The 20,557-nt window shown below is 36.6% G+C and overlaps 1 protein-coding gene across 2 annotated transcripts in view; it reads left to right on the top strand.

Moving 5' to 3' along the window:
* LOC106884303 (small nuclear ribonucleoprotein-associated protein B) overlaps nucleotides 1–20,557 on the top strand; it is a 32,791-nt gene that overhangs the window by 914 nt on the left and 11,320 nt on the right. The window contains exons 2-4 of one of the 2 annotated variants that reach the window (XM_014935614.2): nucleotides 3,848–4,111; nucleotides 9,255–9,498; nucleotides 12,287–12,301. In XM_014935614.2, coding sequence (XP_014791100.2) covers nucleotides 3,848–4,111; nucleotides 9,255–9,498; nucleotides 12,287–12,301 — 523 coding nt within the window. The remainder of the gene's footprint in view (nucleotides 1–3,847; nucleotides 4,112–9,254; nucleotides 9,499–12,286; nucleotides 12,302–20,557) is intronic. The other variant, XM_014935615.2, reaches the window with a different exon arrangement.

Below are 20,557 nucleotides of genomic sequence, written 5' to 3'. Positions count from 1 at the left end.
GATGTTGTCAATTTAAATTGCTTTTTACATTTACCATTGAGCTTTTCGTAGTCTGTTGACGGGTGCCAGAATGGGCTTGGGTAGAAGTGGTATGCAACCAGCTGGTTCTGAGGAGTAGATATCATTTTAGTAGTGGTCCCTACATTCCGTGTTACTTGTTAATCAGTTGGGTCCTATTATTTCGTACAGCAGCTGCGCCACACCAGAAACAATTATGTCCCGTCCATTACTCTAAAAGTTCTGCTTGTTAGTAGAGCAAACCCCTATTTGTATCAAGCTATATCTTTCTCTGCTACATTTATATAGCCTGATTTTGGAAACCTACCACAGTGTGTCCCTTTCCTCTGGAAGGGTACTCCTGACCCTGCTAACCATCATCGCTATAACTACAGTTGTTCCCCCCCCCCCCTTACTTTGATTCCTTATAACTTTCTGAAAAATGGATATTCTTCATTAAAATTTTACAACATCGTAGAGGTGAAAAAGACGGTCCAGATGGACTATATGTAATCTGAACCTTTCCCCCCTTATTTTCTTTTTCTTTTTTTACGGAATCCCATGTTTTAGGCTATGGAGATTCCGATTCTGAAAAAAAAAAATTTCAAAATTTCCCCCCCCCCCAGTTTTTATATAGATCCACAGGGTAAACCTAACCCTAACTCAAACCCTAACCCTAACCCGGTACTACTAAAGCAGCGCGGACCCGAACGCGCGTCCGCGCTAGCTTGTCGTGAGTGGTCGATCCTAACCCTAACCCTAAACACGTATTCATTTGCACACGCGGGTTAGGGATAGGGTTAGGGACAGGGTTAGGGATAGGGTTAGGGTTAGGATCGACCACTCAAGACTAGCTAGCGCGACTGTGCGTTCGGGTCCGCGCTGCTTTAGTAGTACCCTTAACCCTAAACCTAACCCTAACACTAGTTTTGTGAGATTTGGCTGTTATTTCTAGCATGTAAATAGCCTGCTTGGTGGGGGGGGGGGAATTGAAATTTTTCAAACAATTTTTTTTCAGAATCGGAATCTCCATAGCCTAAAACGTGGGATTCCGTAAAAAAAATTAATAAATAAGGAGGGGAAAGGTTCAGATTACATATAGTCCGTCTCTACCAAAAAGACAACTTATATCAACCAACTTATCCAACACTTTGAGTTTCTCTCTCTCTCCCTTTAAAGACCCAGTATGACTTGTGAAACTAGATCTACTGGAGCCCTACTTTCTAATGTTACCAACAGTCTCTCACCCTTTGTACATAGTGAAAGCAGTGTTGGTCAACATACGCAATGATTTCAACTGTGTCCAACAGACAAATCTCTTGTTAAAGCTGCTCCATTGATCTTTTGATACTTATAGCTTCCTGTTGCATCGCACTATCTCATATCAGATGTTGGAACTCCATTTGATGCAAACTAACAAGCCTGATGTACCTTCAGGTTTGGTTTTGTCTTCTGTCCTGTGCTGTTTACCTCCAACAATATCCACTCTTATGCAGTCTTTCTTAACTTTACACATCCAAGCTGGGCACCTCATGCACTGACTCCATGAACAGTTTTCTTAGAAACATTCTCCAACAAAGCCCTGCCAATCTTGTCTCATTCAACTGCAAAATGAGACAAACACTGCATACATTGTGAAAATAGTGCATCTCATTCTCCCTCAACAAAAATAAAAATCAACTGGAAACCTCATCATTTTACAAGTTCTCCCCATCTCTAAAGCTCTCTTTTGATAAATGGATACCTCCTCATTCCAGAAACTGGCTTTTCTTTCCAGAGTCAGAAACTACTTCAGTCCCCAATAATTACTCACCCTCTATAAAGCTCAGATGAGACTCACAATGGCATACTATTTGAGACAGTACTATGGTTGTACTTATGGACATTCAGTACCACATTCTAAAAGAAACAGCCACTTCACTGGTAGACATAAAATTACTCAAAAACACAAACCATTCTTTGACCAGGAAATGTGTTGTGTCCTCACTTAACATTTTCTACTGCTACATCAGTGACTGCTGCTCCTCAGAATTGGCTGGTCTAGTGCCACCTCTATTTAGGCGCATAAGACTTGCTCATCTCGGTGTCTGCCATTTACACTTTAGTGTGCAACCTAAATCTAACCTTAACCCTAATCTTAAACCCTAATTGTAAAACTAATAAGAGAGGAATTTAAGACAGGCTGCTCCTGGGAATCCTATATGCCAATAACCTTGCTCTTATAGATGAATCACTACTAGAGAAGTTCCAGGTATGCAAGCAAGGTCTAGAATCGAAGAGCCTTAGAGTTAACCTAGCAAAAACCAAAGTCTTAGTAAGTAGGAAGGCAGACGTTTGATTGTATAGATGATGAATGTTACCAGTAGAGGAAACTCAGGTATAGGAATTGCTGTATGATTAAGAAGTTTGCTTTGCCATCACAAGGTCTTGGGTTTAATTTTGTTACACAGTATTTTGAGAAATTGTTTTCTACTGTAGCCTTTGATTGACCCAAGCCTCGTGCAATTGGATAGACAGGAAATTGTGGAATCCTGTCAAAGGTACTGTACATGTAACTTAAAGGACTAACATTGTTACTCTGATTCTGTGTGAGGATTAGGTTAAGGTTAGGAGTGTCATAGAATACTCAACTACCTGAGAGCTGGAATATTCATTGAAAATGCAAGAGCATCCATTGAAGACAGAAGCGATGTCTGAACTTAGGATACTGTGAACGTTGTAGATATGGTAATGAGAAGGTTGATTATAAGTAGTGATGTGGGATGTGACACTTAGTGTACTCAAGCAGACATGGGAAAACTCATGATGCTTGAAGACAGTGATGTATGAGTACAGTTTTTCTCAGTGATAATGGGAAGTGATTTGTAAATATCACTGAGAAAAATATTGGATAATAGATTTGAATGGGATCATGTTAGGGTTTTTTTCCATGCTAGCATGGTTCAAATGGAATTCATTAAGGAAGATTTTGTATGATTGGATGCCTTTCCACTTCCAATTGCAAATCCTTATTGGTTTCCAAGCAAGGTAATATTTCTTCTCGGCCAGACTTGTTTTCATGGGGGATTGGAAATGTGACACCTTGTATAACAATAATAAATATTTACAATTATCATATGATGGCAAGACAGAAATTAACACACATATTACGTACACTACAGACTTCTTTCAGTTTGTGTCTACTAAATCCAGTTGTAAGGCTTTAGTTGGCCTGGGGCTTTAATAGAAGACACTTGCCCAAGGTTCTATACAGCAGGACTGAACCTGAAACTGAATGGATGAGAATCAAAACTTCTTAAGCACACAACCATGCCTGGGTCTAAAATGGTATTAGTTTCAACAGAGAAGTCAAGCAGAAAAGAAGAAAAACAGTAAGAAAGTGAGAGTTGTTGTGAGAATTTTTGTTGTTGTTGCTTTGGTGTCTTTGATTTGATATAATTCTAAGTACTTTCATATTGTAGTTGTGAACAGGAATAATAAATCGTTAATAATGTAAAACCTAAAGTTCTGAGATGAGTTCCAATATTGTTTCTCGGAATATTAACCTCGTTATTAAAATGTGTATTTACATTATTTACACTACAGTTCAATCTCCAATGGTTATCAAAGTTTCTTATTCCTTAGGGTGTACATTATTCCAACTACAGAATCCTTATTTCTAAAAGAAGAGTGTAGTGATGTCTCCCTTCACTAACTCATTGAGTTTAGTCATGGTCAGTGTAAATATTGATGAATAAAGGCACATGATGATTGAAGTTGGTAATCAAATTGATTGAAGCATTATGTAAATGTACTAACGATGACATTAAAAGCCTTATCTTAAATGTTAATATTTCACTTCCCTTTTCAGACGGTGGGGAAAAGTTCAAAGATGCTCCAGCACATCAATTACAGGGTACGATGTACCCTGCAAGATGGCCGGATTTTTATTGGTACTTTCAAAGCTTTCGACAAACACATGAATTTAATACTTGGTGATTGTGATGAATTTAGGAAGATCAAGCCCAAAAGTAGTAAACAGGGTGAAAGAGAAGAAAAAAGAGTTCTTGGATTAGTATTACTACGAGGAGAACATTTAGTATCTATGACTGTTGAAGGACCGCCACCAGCTGAGGTAGGTTCTTGTTCCATATTTCTTTGTTTATATTATTGGAAATATTCTTATAAGTATTTGTATAAGACCTGTCCACCACAGCAGAATTGTTAATGCTCCCTTCCCAGTTGAAGGAATTTTTGCTTTACAAGAGCCCCTTGCTGGTGGCATGTAAAAAGCACCCATGTTGGTACCTTGTGCTGGTGCTGCGTAAAAAGCATATGTCAGTGCTGTGAAAAAAATGTCTGCTGGGCCACATAAAAAAAGCACTGTGCTGGTGCTATGTAAAAAAAAGCGTCCAACACACTCTGTAAACTGGTTGGCATTAAGAAGGGTATCAGCCATGAAACTGAGCCAAATAAAACTGGAACCTGGTACAGCTCTCCAGCTTGGTCAAACCGTCCAACCCATGTCCACATGGAAAAATGGACATTAACTGATGATAATGAAGTATTATGATTTTGGAGTTTATCAAAATATCTGATTGGCATTAGTTCTAATGTTGAATGTTTTTCTTATCAGTTGGAACTGTCTAATAAGATTCTTTACTTTAGAATTTATTGCTAAAATACTGAGTTATGGATGTTTTGAAGCCTGTTGTATTGGCTTTGACCTCTACTACAAAATGTAAGTTACAAGTATCGAAGAATGGAAGTATCTTAGCAGCCAACCCACAATATGCATAATTTTAAGCATTCTTTACATGTAACGACTAAAATGAATTAAACTGACTTAATTACTATTTTATAAACACAAAACACTAAGGTTAAACTGACTTGGTTACTGTTTTAACACTAAAATTAATTAAACTGAATCAACATTTTGTAATATACTTAATATGCATTCTTGACAGGTGGTGACTGATAAGATTAATTAAACTGAAAAATGCTCCCATTCTCTGCTGTTGTCACATCCTATTTTCATCTGAAGTGAAAGTTGACATGGTCAGCTTCAAAACATCCATATTTAATGATATAACCAATTTGACAACTTAAATTAACTATAATATTTGTTGGGGAAAATGAAGTCTAAACAAATTGAATTAGTTCACCTTTAATATCATCATCGTCATCATCATCATTTAACGTCTGCTTTCCATGCTGGCATGGGTTGGACGGTTTGACTGAGAACTGGCAAGCCAGAAGGCTGTACCAGGCTCCAATCTGATATGGCAAAGATTCTACAACTGGATGCCCTTCCTAACGCCAACCACTCTGAGAATGTAGTGGGTGCTTTTTACATGCCATTGGCACAATGACCAGTCAGGCAATACTGTCATCAATCATGCTTGAATGGTGCTTTTTACGTGCCACTGGCATGGGAGCCAGTCAGGCAGCACTGGCAATGACCATGCTCGAATAGTGCTTTTTACATGCCACCGGCATGAGATCAATCTGACAGCACTGGCATAGGCCATGGTTATGGTCTCACTTGGCTTGCCAGATCTTCTCAAGCACAGCATATCTCTAAAGGTCTCGGTCACTAGTCATTGCCTCTGTGAGGCCCAATCTTCAAAGGTCGTGCTTCACCACCTCATCCCAGGTCTTCCTGGGTCTACCTCTTCCACAGGTTCCCTGTACTACTAGGGCGTGACAATTTTTCACACAGCTGCCCTCTTCCATACACAACACATGACCACACTAGTGCAGTCATCTCTCTTGCACACCACATCTGATGCTTCTTATGTCCAACTTTTCTCTCAGGGCGCTTACACTCAGTCGTGTATGCATACTGACATTACACATCCAGCGGAACATACTAACTTTATTTCTTGCAAGCTTACGCATGTCCTCATCAGTCACAGCCCATGTTTCACTGCCAAGTAGCATGCCTGTTCACACATGTGTGTCATACAGTCTACCTTTTACTCTGAATGAGAGGCCCTTTGTCACCAGCAGAGGTAAGAACTCCCTGAGCTTTGCCCAGGCTATTCTTATTCTAGCAGCTACACTCTGAGCATCCACTCCCGCTACTGACTTGGTCACCTAGGTAACGGAAGTTATTAACTACTTCTAGTTTTTTCCCGTAGCATGTGACGGAAGCTATTTTCTGCACATGTTCAGTCTTTATTGCCCCTGAGTATTTGCCACACACAAAAACTATCTTCTCAGTTAGCCTTCCTTTGATATTGCTGCACCTCTTATGTGTCCATAGATTACACCGGGTACATCTTATGGAGTTTCTACCTCCGCCTTTACTACAGATCGAGCAGGGCCATCTACCTGAAGTGATTTGTGATTTGTCTGCCTTCCTACTTATTAAGTCTTTGGTTTTTGCTAGATTGCCTCTAAAGCCTTTCGATCCTAGACCTTGCTTCCACACCTGAAACTTCTCCTCTACTTCTGATAGTGACTCAGCAATTAGAGCAAGGTCATCAGCACAGAGAAGCTCCCAGGAGCAACCTGTCTTGAATTCCTCTGTTATTGCCTGGAGGACTATGATGAATAAGAGGGGGCTGAGGACCAATTGATGGTGAATCCCTACCTGGAATTCTTCACTATACTCGTTGCCAACCTTCACCTTACAGCATCCATGTACATTGGCTTGTACAGCTCTCACTAACAACTCATCTTTCCCTAGTTTCTGCATTGACCACCAGATAAGGGATCGGGAGACCAAAAAACAAAATATTTATTATGTTAGGAGTGGCTGTGTGGTAAGTAACTTGCTTACCAACCACATGATCCTAGCGGTTCAGCAAAAGAGACAGAGAAAATAAGCTCTGGGGTTGATTTGCTCGACTATAAAGACAGTGTTCCAGCATGGATGCAGTCAAATGACTGAAACAAGTTAAAGAGTAATGGGCTGACTGCTGTGCAGGTGGCATGTAAAAAAACACCATTTTTTCGTGGCCGTTGCCAGTATTGCCAGACTGGCCCTCGTGCCGGTAGCACCCACTACACTGTCGGAGTGGTTGGCGTTAGGAAGGGCATCCAGCTGTAGAAACTCTACCAGATCAGATTGGAGCCTGGTGCAGTCATCTGGTTCACCAGTCCTCAGTCAAATCTTCCAACCCATGCTAGCATGGAAAATGGACGTTAAATGATAATGATGATGAATGATGTTGTGATAATAGTACCAATATAGCTAAAAATAAGGAAGGATCAAATAGAAAGTATGTGGACTTAGCCAGGTGCAATATATCTCCACTGCAGGAAGACACCTTTTCCTATCTCTCTATCATTCTTACTTCTCAACACCTGGCATAAGCCACCTACCTCAGTACAACACATTCTTCAGTCAAGTGGGCTTGTCTTGTGAGCTATTTGGTCATCTCACTAGTGTCAGTAATGCAGAAAAAGCACCCAGTACACTCACCAGTGTTGTTGCTGATTTGTCTGGCTTTACACCTTCAAAGGCATGTGAAAGAGGATATCCCTTAGCTAAAGGAAAATCAAGTAAGGGTTAGTGACAGTAAGGGTACCCTGCTGCAGAATAATGTTTAATCCGTACTTGTATTGAAAAAAGGACATTGAACAAATGAGTGAATGAAAATATATATATATCGTTGCTATTATGTTAAACTGTCTTATGTCCAATTTTGGTCAAATGCATTTTTTTTTTCAATATTTATTTTTGCTTGCAATAACTGGTTCTTTTGGTCAAACTATCGTATCTCCAGCTACTTCAGATGCCAAGATATCAAAAATTGTCAAAGTGTAATACAATGGTTTTGCTATGGAATAGTGAAATTATTTTTCAATTTTCTGAAAAAGCAACGTTTTGGACTTCCAACAATTTTGCATAATAGCAACTATATATATATCTATATATCTATATATGTGTGTATATATATATATATATATTGCAGGGTAGTTGTCTGACTCCAACATTCTATGGCAGCAGGTGGTTTGCTATCCCTTGACCCTGTTTAGCAGAGATATTGTTGAATGCCTCCAGTCTTGTATGGCAGAAAAGCAGTTGATTGTCTCAGTCTTGTATGACAGTGATTCAACTGTTTTGCTTTTCATTCATCTGACATTAGGTTATTCTGCATTTATCTGTCATACTTACTTTAAAAACAAGTCAAAGTAGACCTTGCAGGTGCTGGTGTCATGTAAAAAGCAGCCAGTCCGCTCTGTAAAGTGGTTGGCGTTAGGAAAGGCATCCTGCAGTAAAAACTATGTCAAAGCAGATCTCACCAGTGTTAGTGCCATGTAAAACACACCCAGTTCACTCTGTAAAGCAGTTGGCATCAAGAAGGGCATCCAACCTCAAAAAAAAAAAAAAAAATTGCCAAAGCAGACAGTGGAACTTTGTGTGGTCCTCAGGCTTACCAGCTCCTGTCAAACCATCCAACTCATGCCAGCATAGAAGACGGATGTTAAAGGATGATGATGATGATGGCATTCATCTCACACTTCAAAATTTTATTATAATTTTAACCCTCTCGCATTCAGAAATGAAATGCTTATTTATTGACATTATTTTGAATAAATCATTTATTGTGTTGCTTTGAGGTTTCAATGATGTGCTTGTATATTTTCATCAGGATGTTGCTGGGTAGGTGTGAGAGGCTGGATCTGGCTGGTGTGAGCATAAAGCAGTTAGACTATTTTGGCTAGCAAATAACACCATTTGAGTGTGATCGTTACCTACGTCGCCTTCCTGGCACGTGTGTCGGTGGCATGTAAAAAGACATTCGAGCGAGATTGTTGTCAGTGCTGTTGGACTGGCTCCTGTGCAGGTGGCACGTAAAATACGCCATTTTGAGCATGGCCTTTGCCAGTACCACCTGACTGGCCTTCGTGCTGCGGTACGTAAAAGCGTCCACTACACTCTCGGAGTGGTTGGCGTTAGGAAGAGCATCCAACTGTAGAAACTGCCAAATCAGATTGTAGCCTGGTGTAGCCATCTGGTTCACCAGTCCTCAGTCAAATCATCCAACCCATACTAGCATGGAAAGCGGACGTTAAACGATGATGATGATGATTGTTGGATTAAATGCTAAAGGGTTAATTAATAATGGCAGTCTATCACAGACAAATAGTTTCCCTCAAAATTGTTTGTTTCTTTTGGTACCAAATATTTGCTAGTTTAAATTATGTCTACCTATTTGTTGTATTTTAAATTAAATTAGGCAAGTGTAATACTATAGCTGCAGTTAATTTGCTACATCTGATGAAACTAATGATTATGTATTTCTTTTCCTCAAATATTCTAGGAGGGCATTGCTCGTGTTCCATTGGCTGGTGCTGCCCCTGGTACAGGTATGGGACGTGCTGCTGGACGTGGTGTTCCTGCAGCTCCTGGAAGTTCAGGTGCTGCTGCTCCTGGTTTGCAAGGTCCTGTACGTGGTGTTGGAGGACCATCACAACAGATGATGACACCGCAAGCACGGGCGACATCAGTCGCAGCACCACCTCAACCACGACCTGGACAGATGGGAGCTCCTCCCAGAATGCAAGGTTAGTGATTTTCTTTTTAAATTACTAATTATTTTATTTTATTTTTATTTTTTCTTCTTGAACTATAAAGTAGTTCTAATTTCAGTTACTTTGACTCACAACCAAGTTTATGGAAGGTGATTATTATTCAGATTAAACATAGATATTGGAAAAAATTTTTACAATGACTATTTAAGAAGATTATTGGCCTTCTGATTCTTTTATTCTTTTACTTGTTTCAGTCATTTGACTGTGGGACTGAGCCTGGAACCATGTGGTTGGGAAGCAAGCTTCTTACCACACAGCCATGCCTGTGCCTGGTGTTGAACAATTTTTATTTAGTCCTTTTTCCTTCTTCGTTCATCCTAATCATTGTTCCACAAGGATTTGTGCGCTATTCCGAATTCAGAAATTCAAATTTTCTCTTCACCTTCTACCTGTCGTAGCAAGGTACATTACTCTGCTTAATTTTTGCCTGGTTATCTGGAAGAGTTATCACTCTTCTATCATTACCTACTCGTTAGCAATGGAACAAGTAATTGTGACAAGAGTGAAATCTTGCTTCTGTTAACACGGTATACAGTTTTTAAAAACTTGTGATATGCTGGAGACTAATTCTTCAGTGAATCTCTCTCTGTTCATGGTAATAATGACGTAGAACCTTAGTGGTAGAATTTTCAGTTTTAGACAATTGTTCTGTGATGAAAAATGGTGCAGATAGCATTAGAATTATCTCAATGAATAACTGTTGAATTCTAATTGGTGAAACACAAAACCTCCATTTCTGCAGTAGATGATGAATGAGTTGTGGTATTCATGCTTTCTAAATTGTATTAGCGGCAGAACAAGGGAAGTGAATTAGCTTTGGTCAAGAATTTAATCACGATGGTAGACTCTAGTCTCCTTGGATGTTGAGGAGTTTACAATTGATTGAAGTGATATCCGTATTGCTGGGTACGTATTTTATCAACTGAAGTGAAAAGTAAAATTAATTTCAGTTGAGTTTGAATGCCAAATATCCAAGTACTATTCACTGTAAACCGTTCAGTACTATATGTCTTGGTTGTCTACATTACAGTAGATTCTTATTACAGTCTTAGTTGTTTAGTAAGAAATCAGCCCTGATCGAACAGATCTATAATTTAAGGTATTCCAGTCAAGACCATCTTATTTCCACCCCCTTCTATGCAATAGTGTAACTAGGACAGCATTATCCAATGTATTTTTTTAAAATATTTTAATATGTAATTTGAGGTAGCTGCTGCTATTTCAAGCTTGTCGTATGTACAGTTTTAGTGTTGGGGTGTAGTGTGGTGGTAAAAAAAAAAAAAAAAAAAAAAGTCATTGCCTTTAGTTTTAAACTATTGAAGCTAACCATCTGGAATGTTAGATTTTTCTTCACAATAATGGAAATGTATATCTTTCTGAACTAATACGTATAATTATACTCCTTGGTACACAACGAAGTAAGACCGGTAAACGATTTTCGAAGGGAGGTTACTCTGTACACGATTATCTCCCATTTTACAGTTTTACTTAAATTTTGACAAGTCCGACAGGTGTTGGACAGCATTTTTTACTTTTATTTTCCAGTGTTTTGTCATTTGTTGTCAATTTCTATTATCTCGTTCGTGTGATTCTGTTTTTGGTGATCAACTTCCACCACTTCTCCCATGTCTTTCTCATCTGCAGATTTCTTCCATTTGGATAATTTGGCACATTTCTTATGCTCTTTTTTTCTCCTCTCATTTCACATCTACGCACTAACATTACATATTTACTGGAGTGGCATGTCTTTGTGAATCTGCCTGTGATCTTACTGCATCTCTTGCGCATGCTTATTTACGTTTGGTACACAGTACAGAATTCTTGCCTACTCCTTTTCTACATATTGAGAATGACCATCTCTCTGATGGCAGCTGAGATCTGTGTTCTTTTCTGCTTCTGATTTTACGTTTTGCTTCTATATTAGGCATTTCTTTTAATTTTTCAGTAAATTCATCTAAAAACTTGTCACTTGCACACAGGAGTTCTCATGGACAGCCAGTCTTGAACTCTTATATCCTGGAGAACTAACTATAAGCCGGAAACTGATAATTGAGCTTTGATGGACACTTATCTCACTGAGCTCCTTTTTAATTCTCACTTGGTTGATGACATGGATTGTACAGCTGTAACAAACCATCTGCTCTTAATTTTCTTAGTAATCACCAGATAACAGCATGGTAACCTGTCAGAAGTTTTCTTCTGGTTGAGAAATGCTAGGTACAGAGCCTTACTCTTAGCTGGGAACATCTATAGTTCTCTCATTCGGAAGATGGCATTGGTACACAATTAAACTCTATATCATCTAAGCTCTCTTCAAACAGTTACTGTAACTCCTTACTTTTTTTTCACAAACAGGTCCAGTGTTTTGCTGCTTCTGTACTTGCTTATTTCTATGCCTTTCCTTGAATATAACAGTTTACTGTTTTATCTGGTATCTCTGTTCACTAGATATCTCAGTGACTATCCTTATTTGTCTGGCTTCTTTCTCTCCCTTCATATCCTTAATTATACTTTCCACTCTGTTGTCAAATTCAATAGCTTGTCCCAGTGATATGTCTACTTCCATTCAGCTGTTTCTTGTATCATTTCTGTGTTTCTTCTTGGTGTCTGTGAGTATGCTGCTATCATTCTATACAAGCTTTTCCCCAACAATGTTCTGATTTTGCTCCAACACATTGTTTTGCAATCCAGAATATCCCATACTTCTGATACTCTCGTCAAAGAACATGTAATTTATTTCTTAAAAACTTATATTTTCCAGGATTTTTACCTATAGGTAAGATAACTTAATTGATTAGGAGTTGATTTTGTTTCATTTCTCTAATACATAAAATCAAGTAACTCATTGAATTAACACCTTTTCATTATTATTATTTTTATAAGTTGAGTAAACTTTTGTTAACATTTCAATAAATTGGAAAATACTAGAAAATCAAACTATTTTTTAAACTTGTTTTTATTAAAATGGATATTTCTCAAAATTCATCTTTAAGTGACTAAAAATTTATGTCTTAGAAAAAGTTTGATATTCAGTTTATTTCATTTTATTTATTTTTTAATAAAGTAGTTGTATTCTGCCAACTTAACGTGACAGTCCCAATAAGGGAATATACTACTGCTGTTTAGCCCTAGGAAGCGGTTCAGCTTCCTAGGGCTAAACAGCAGTAGTATATTCCCTTATTGGGACTGTCACGTTAAGTTGGCAGTATACAACTACTTTATCGCATCACTACTGCTTAAGTCTCTCTGAGAGATTTAGAAATGTATTATTTCTAATTATTTTTTAATCTTATTTATTAATAAATGTTAATCTTGTTATTATTAATAAGTGTACCAATGCCAATGAGAGTTGTCTGATGATGATGATGATAGTTCCAAATTTTGGCACAAGACCAGCAGTTTTAAGTGGGAGTTAGCTAGTTGATTATATTGACCCCACTATTTGACTGGGGTCAAGATATTTTATAGATCCTGAAAGGATGAAAAGCTAAGCTGATCTTAGCATTTGAACTCAGAATGCAACGAGCAGAAAGAATTGCTGCAAAGCATTTTGTCTACCATGCTTACAATTCTACCAGTTTCCCTAATAATAATGATAATAGGAATTATTATTATCATTAAGGGAGACAGCTGGCAGAATTGTTAATACTCCTGGCAAAAGGCTTAGCAACACTTTGTCTGTCTTTATGTTCTGTGTTCAAATTCTGCCAAGATTCACTTTGCCTGTTATCCTTTCAGGGGTTGATAAATTAAGTACCAGTTGAACACTAGAGTCAATGTAATTGACTTGATCCCCTCCCCAAAATTGCTGCCCTTGTGGCAAAATTTGAAACTTATTATTATTATTACTACTACTACTACTACTACTACTACTAATGTGGTGAGCTGGCAGAAGTGTTAGCACACTGGACAGAATGCTTAGCAGCATTTCATCCATCTTTCATCTTTTTGGGGTTGATGAAATAAGTACCAATCAAGTGCTGGGTTTGATGTAATTAACTTTCCTCCTCCCGTAAAAATTGCAGGTATTGTGCCTTTAGAAGAAGAAAAGGTGGTGAGCTGGCAGAATCGTTAGCATGCCGGACAAAATGCTGAGTAGCATTTTGTCCATCTTTACGTTCTGAGTTCAAATTCTACCAGGGTTAACTTTCCTTTTCATCCTTTCGGGGTTGATGAAACAGTGCAACACTGGGGGCGATGTAATCAACTAGTCTCCTCAGCCAAAATTTCAGGCCTTGTGCCTTTAGTAGAAAGAATTATTATTGTTATTATTATTATTGTTATTATTATTATTATTATTATTATTATTATTATTATCATTATTATTATTATTATTATTATTATACTTTTGATATTATGGTTGTTGTGGTTTGGCAGTAATGAAATTTGGTTTCAATTCTTAGCTATAAGTATATCAGTGATTTCTTTTATATCTTTGAGAAAGACTTAATCGCTCTAACTGCAATTAACTTTTTCTTCTTCTATACATAACCTTTATATTTAATGTATATAGCTTTTACTTTATTACAAAATTATCACAAAATGAATATTGTCCTTTTTATAATCATTCTTTATGCCCAAATACTTTTTTTTATAACTCCTTCACTCCTCAGAAACATTTGCTCACAAGAAGAAATTAGTCACTTCACTTAATTACAGAAGTCATCTTAATCATTTTATCATGAACAGTTAGTCTAAACTATTTTCAAATTCCTTATATATCTTCTTGTAGATATATATATATTATATGTTGACCAAATGTGTGAGGTTGCATGAGTAATTCAAAATAATGTGAATAGTTAAGTGTTACATTCAACAGAATAATCTGAATGCTACAGGGTTAATCTATACTTACCAATCTTCTTAAGACCACTCTTGGTTTTGTTACTGACCTGTTCCAAATCATTTGCCACTCCACAGCCCGGGGTTCTTATTCCAGCAAGTTTCATGGTGACTTTACTAGTGCTGGTGGCATGAAGAGATAAAGCACCCAGCACATACTGTAAAGTGGTTGGCATTAAGAAGGGAATCCATCTGCAGAGACCATGCCAAAACCACTAGAGTACAATAAAGTCTTTGTACCCATCAAATTCTGTCAAACTGTTCAACTCCTGCCAGCATATTACTTGGACATTAAATAATGATGATTATTATTACATTTATACTTATATTATTTATATATGGTTAAATATAATATTTGTATTTAAATTAAAATCTTGATTGTATGAATGATAATCTGATATTTTTGTAGAGAAAGGTTACATTTTAGTTTTCTATAAGAATCTTTTAAGTTATATTTCAAACCTCAAAAATTCACTCTGAATTCTTTACTTTGTAAACTAATAAATACATAGGTTGTATGTAGTTAGTTCTTGAGTTAAATACGCATATATATATATATGTGTGTGTGTATGTGTATTGCATATACATACATGTATGTATGTATTTTGAGATGTTTAGGAAAGTGAGTGGTTGTCATATATTTAATTATTAGCATAGTGATAGAGAGTGCTGTTGTGGAGCTGTTTGGTAAATGAAAACCATTATCTGGGTAGAGTTGCTTCCTTTTGCTCTAATTACTGATACCCTTGAGAAATATATAAGTACATTGTCAATGTATCCCAGTCATTTCTCACCATAGAAGGAAATGTTTTTATACTCAGTTATTACCCTTTTGGTTATCATATTTCTGTTGAAATACATTGCTTTTTTCAATTAATTTTGAAACTAATAACGAATTCATTAAAATGAATTTGCCATTATTAAGCTGGTGAAATTTTGAGGGAGCTATTTTAGATCTCTTTTAAACAGGAAATCTGTATTGGGCACAGGTGTTACTATGTTGAGAAGTTTACTTCCCAACTAGTGGTTTTTGGTACAGTTTGACTGCAACATTTGGGCAAGTGTCTTCTATTATAGCCTCAGTGAAATCAAAGCCTTATTTTGAAATTATTGTATAACCTGTTATATTTATTTTGCCATCTAATTTCTCCAGCTGACATTGGTTTGTAGGCTTGTTTAACGACTTCATTTTTATCTCATATGAGGTTGAGTGTATGACTTTTGGTTCATCTCTTTGATAAATCTAATCACTCAAATGCTTGATTTAAATTATGAAGGTTACTAGATCTAATTGGAAGACTATGCTATTAGCTCTACTGGAATCTGTTTATCTTTTTCGTATCATTTCTTCAGTTTTTGAATTTTACATTTTGCTTGATATAATACAATATTCATGTCCTAATTTCTTCCTCAAATCTCTATACTGTATTGTTCTAAAGGACTTTTATCTTAAACCCTTGAAAAAAATGTGCTTACGACTTAGCCATTGCCAATTAAGCGATTGATTCAGTTTGATATTACATTGAATTTAAAGATGTCCAATTAAATGCAGTGTTAGTAGTAGCAATGCAGTTTATTTGGTAGCTTATGATTCTAAAGTCCTTCTGTGGTTGATGTAGCCTTTTCTCTTTTACAGATCAGTAAAAATATGTACTCTTTAAGTATGTAAAAGCTAAATCTAAGCTGGGTCAGTGCAGACTAAGGACTTGATCTCTGTAAAGTCATTGCCTTTTTGTTAACTTTTTAGCATTCAGACTTCTTTGTCAAATGTATTGCTTATTTATTTACATTGTTTTGAATTAATCATACATTATCTAGTAGCATCATGGTTTCGATGTGAGTTTATATTTTTAAAATGACATTGTAGGGTAAGTACGAGAGGTTGAATCTGGTCAGTTTTAGCATAAAACACACAATATTTAGGCCAGTTATGGTTGGTTTAAAGGGTTAAATATTTCTCTTATTTTTGTATCATAGTCATCATTTAACATAGTTTTACTGTGTTGATTTGGAGTGCCTCTTTTGGTTTATTCATCCTGCTTCTGATAGGCTTGAAGAGAGAGAAAAGGAGTTTGAGTTCATAAATTTTGATTGTTCTCACTTAGCTTTTATGCATTAAAGTATTATATATGATTATGAACTAACTTTCTTGAGCTGTAACTCAATATGAAATAGATACATCTCTCTGGTTACCTGGCATAACATGTATTTCTTCTACTTGTTTAAAGGAAGAAGACCAGATCAAATTGCAGCTGCAGTATACTTTAGTATATTACTGGTCATCATGTTCATCATTATCTATCCCATGGTCACTTTTGGTTGCTTTAGGAACTACCATCTTCTTATCATTTCCAGCATTGCTATGTGATCTGGTACTACTTTGGTGGTGTCCTGTGGGCCTTTGGTTGTATTGTTCATTTGTTGTTGTTGTTGTTCGAGTTGCTAATATTACATCTGTGTATGTGTAGGCCTTCGTGGGTCTACTTCACAATATTCACTCATGCTAGTGGGACTCTATCCTCCTCCTCCTCCTCCTCCTCATCGTCATCATTCTAATCCATGTTATCATACTTTGATCATTATCATCACCAGCATTGTGCTGCTATTGTTTTTTTGTTTGTTTTTTTTCGATTTATTCTACTCCTGCCGTATTAACAGCTGCAGGAGTTCTTGCCTTGCCTTCTACTCATCTTTGCTTCTCCTCACTGGCTCTCCACTCCTCTGTTGATGTCCACAGGGGTCTTCAAGCATGGAAAGTGGTAATGATGTCTTGTAGGTGTTATATGCATAAGGAGCATGATTGCAGTTGTGGAGGTTGTGATGATGATGATGATGATGGCAGTGGTATTTATAAAGGAAAGTACTCAGAACTTTTCCTCTCCACTACTCTTACCACCACTGCAAAAATCTCTCAAGCCATTGAAGGAGTTTCTATGTGGTTGCTTCACTTGCAAGAAACAACAGCCAAATCTTCAAATTGCATCCTTACTGTTTGTTAAAAAATATATTTAAAAAAAAAAAAATGAATGATTCATTGGATAACATAGTCTTGGAAAAAAAAATGGAGTGGTCTCACTTGGAATGTTCTTGTTAAGAGGTTTGCTCATTTAGATGATATGCTGTTAAACATAGCTGTCATTGCTATTGTAATCATCACCACAACCATCTCCATTCCACTTCCACTTCACTATCATCCTTCCACTTCAATTTTTTTTTTAGTTTTAATCATTTTCTCTCTTTTGCTTGTTTTGTTTTTTTTTTGTTTTTGCCTCTTCTCAACTGTTCTATAAAAAAAAAAAAGTCTGTTTTCTCTGTAAACTCTCGTACAGCTTCATCAGTAAGTGTGACCAATAATTAAATAAATAGATAACCAAAGCTTTTGTCAACTTTATCCACTTGCTTGCTTTTGCACATTTCTACTGTCTGACTTTTCTTTGGTGTAATTTAATTTATAAATGGAGATGTTTTTTTTAAATTTTTAAATTTTTTATTATTTTTTTTTTAATGCAAAATATTGACTTATTAATTAATCAAATCAGGTTTGGTAGTTGACAGGTGAGAAACAGCAGCAATTGACAGCAAATATAGATTTAGTTTGGTGGAAATCTACTTTAAAATATCCTAATTATAGAGTGGTGTTGGGGTATGAATACATATTCACACACATACACATACGCACACACACACACACATTCAGACATGCGCACTCATTTATATACGCACATATGCACAATGTATGTATGAAATGTATGAATAATTTTTTGGAATAACTTGATTTAATTTGAAATTTATTTACAAAATCCATTTAAAAATATGATTTTAATAATTAAATTGCTTGTTGTTGTTAGGGATTTTTTTTATATCTCTTTTTCTTTTCCCTCTTCAAAAGTTTTGAAAATATTTGATTATGGTGAAATTTCAATGATTTCATTAGGAAAAATTTCAACAAGAAAATTCATTTTCAGAAGAAATCAGGGAAAAAAAAATCCTCATGAAAAATCAACACAAAGAAAAAGAATATAAAATCATATTTTTGCTCATACATCAAGCATTATCTGTTTTTGTATCATTAGGTTTTCTTATTTTAAATTCAAATATGTTAACTATTTTTTAAATATGAATTAAAATTTTGTGTTACTTATAGTTATTCATTTTTTTTACATGAAACTTATTTTGAGATTTACAATGTGTATGTGTATTGAGTGTATTTACTTCAGCCCTTTTCTCCCTATGGAGTATTGGTCATCAATAGCTTTTCTCCACAGTTCTTGACTCTGAGCTGCCCTGAGGGAAGGCCTTCCTCTCCCAGCTGTTGCTAGTTTTGAATTGTCATTGATGCTTCTAGAATTTTGATTGTTACTTGGTAGGGTTGTTGGCCCTATTTAAACTCATTTTTACCCCTGGGAAGAGGTGATCCATATATTAATCTGGCCTCTATCCTTTGGCTTATTCAGTGTGGGGAGGAGAAGTAGGGATTACCAAAAGCTTGCACTCCACTGGCATATTTCTTGGTTATGGAGCATGCATGCCATCTCACTGCAATAAGGACTGGGTATTGTAGTGGGTACTAAGTGTACTGTGTACAATATACATAACAGACATTTAAAAGGTTTTTCCCCAAAATAGGAAGTTAACCTCGCAGGCCCTATAACAGTTTCCTCCATTTTGAATTGTACTCATGAGGTTATCTTTTTGAAGCAGTATTTTATGGCCAGGTGCCCCTTCTGTTACCAACTATTTTAGTTCCCTCTAAAACCGGACTACATTCAGTCATTGTACAATATGTATCATTATCATCTTTTTAATATCTGTTTTTCCATGCTTGCTTCAGCAGGACAATTTATTGAGGCAGATTGTCTATGACTGAATGCTCTTCCATTTGCCCAACCTCACCTGTTTCCAAGCAAGGCAATATTTCCCCCATAGTCAGACATGTTTCCACAAAGAACTGGAAATGAATGCTGTAGCATGTCTGACAGTGACACTCGTATTGCAGTTATCATGCAATGTCAAGACAAGGAGACACAAACATGTGCATCCATGCACACACACACACACACACACACACACACACACGCACCCAATGGACTTCTTTCAGTTTCTGTCGATCAGATCCACTCAGGCTTCATTTGAGTGCCTGGGCGTTTCTACTATAGCCCTTCTACTATATTTCTACTCTAGCCCTGGACATTTCTACTATAGCGCAGGGCTGTAGAAGAAGACACTGGCCTAAGGTGTCATGTAGTGGGACTGAACTTGAAGCCATTTATGTAACGCTTTAGTTTTACAATATGGAATTTCTTCAGAATATATCTTTTAATGGAGCAACCATGTATCTCCTCTTCAGCAAGACACCTGTTCTTGTCTCTGTTGAAATTTAGCCTATCATCACCTGGCATAAAGCCACCTCCCACAATATTAGTTCCCACTTAGTCACAGGGTCCTTTCTAGTGAGTTATTTGGTGACCTCACTGGTGCTGGTGTCATGTAAAAAGCACCCTGTACACTTTGTGAAGTGATTACCATCAGGAAGGATATCTTGCCATAGAACCCATGCCAAAGCAGACACAGGAGCTTGCTACAGTCCTCTGACTCACCAGCTCTTGTTGAACCATCCATGCCAGCATGGGAAACAGATTTTAAATAATGATGAAGATGTTAGTGTGACTTGAAGTTCTGTTAACATAGTCAGTGATTAAACCCTTTAGCATTCAGATTAATTTATCACATGTAATGCTTATTTATCCACATTAAAAAAAAATTAATTATATATTATCATGTAGCTTCAAGATTTTAAATTTGTGATTGTTTATTTTTAGAATGACATTGTAGGGTAGGTAGGAGAGGCTGGATCTGGCCAGTTGGAACATAAAACAGAATAGAATATTTGAGCTAGATATGGCTGGTTTAAATGCTAAATGGTTAAAGTACTAGACTTGCTTTTTTTTTTTTTAACTTTGATTTTTGCATTTGTGCCTAATTGTTTGATTACACTGTGTTGTAGTTTCTTTACCTCACTGTTTTAAAGTTTCTTTTGGATGGACATCTATCTGTTAAAGATGACCTCTTGTCTGAAGAAGTCAAATCTAGGAAGTCATTGTTGAATTGTATAATTTTTGATGCTGATGTTTCTTCATAATGGCATCTCTAATGTCAGCTGAGTTTGTGACTTGTTACTGGATTGATAACT

This window comes from Octopus bimaculoides, chromosome 1, assembly GCF_046866305.1.
Source record: "Octopus bimaculoides isolate indiv1 chromosome 1, ASM4686630v1, whole genome shotgun sequence".
NCBI lineage: Eukaryota > Metazoa > Mollusca > Cephalopoda > Octopoda > Octopodidae > Octopus > Octopus bimaculoides.
This window is presented reverse-complemented; position numbering and strand designations above follow the sequence as displayed.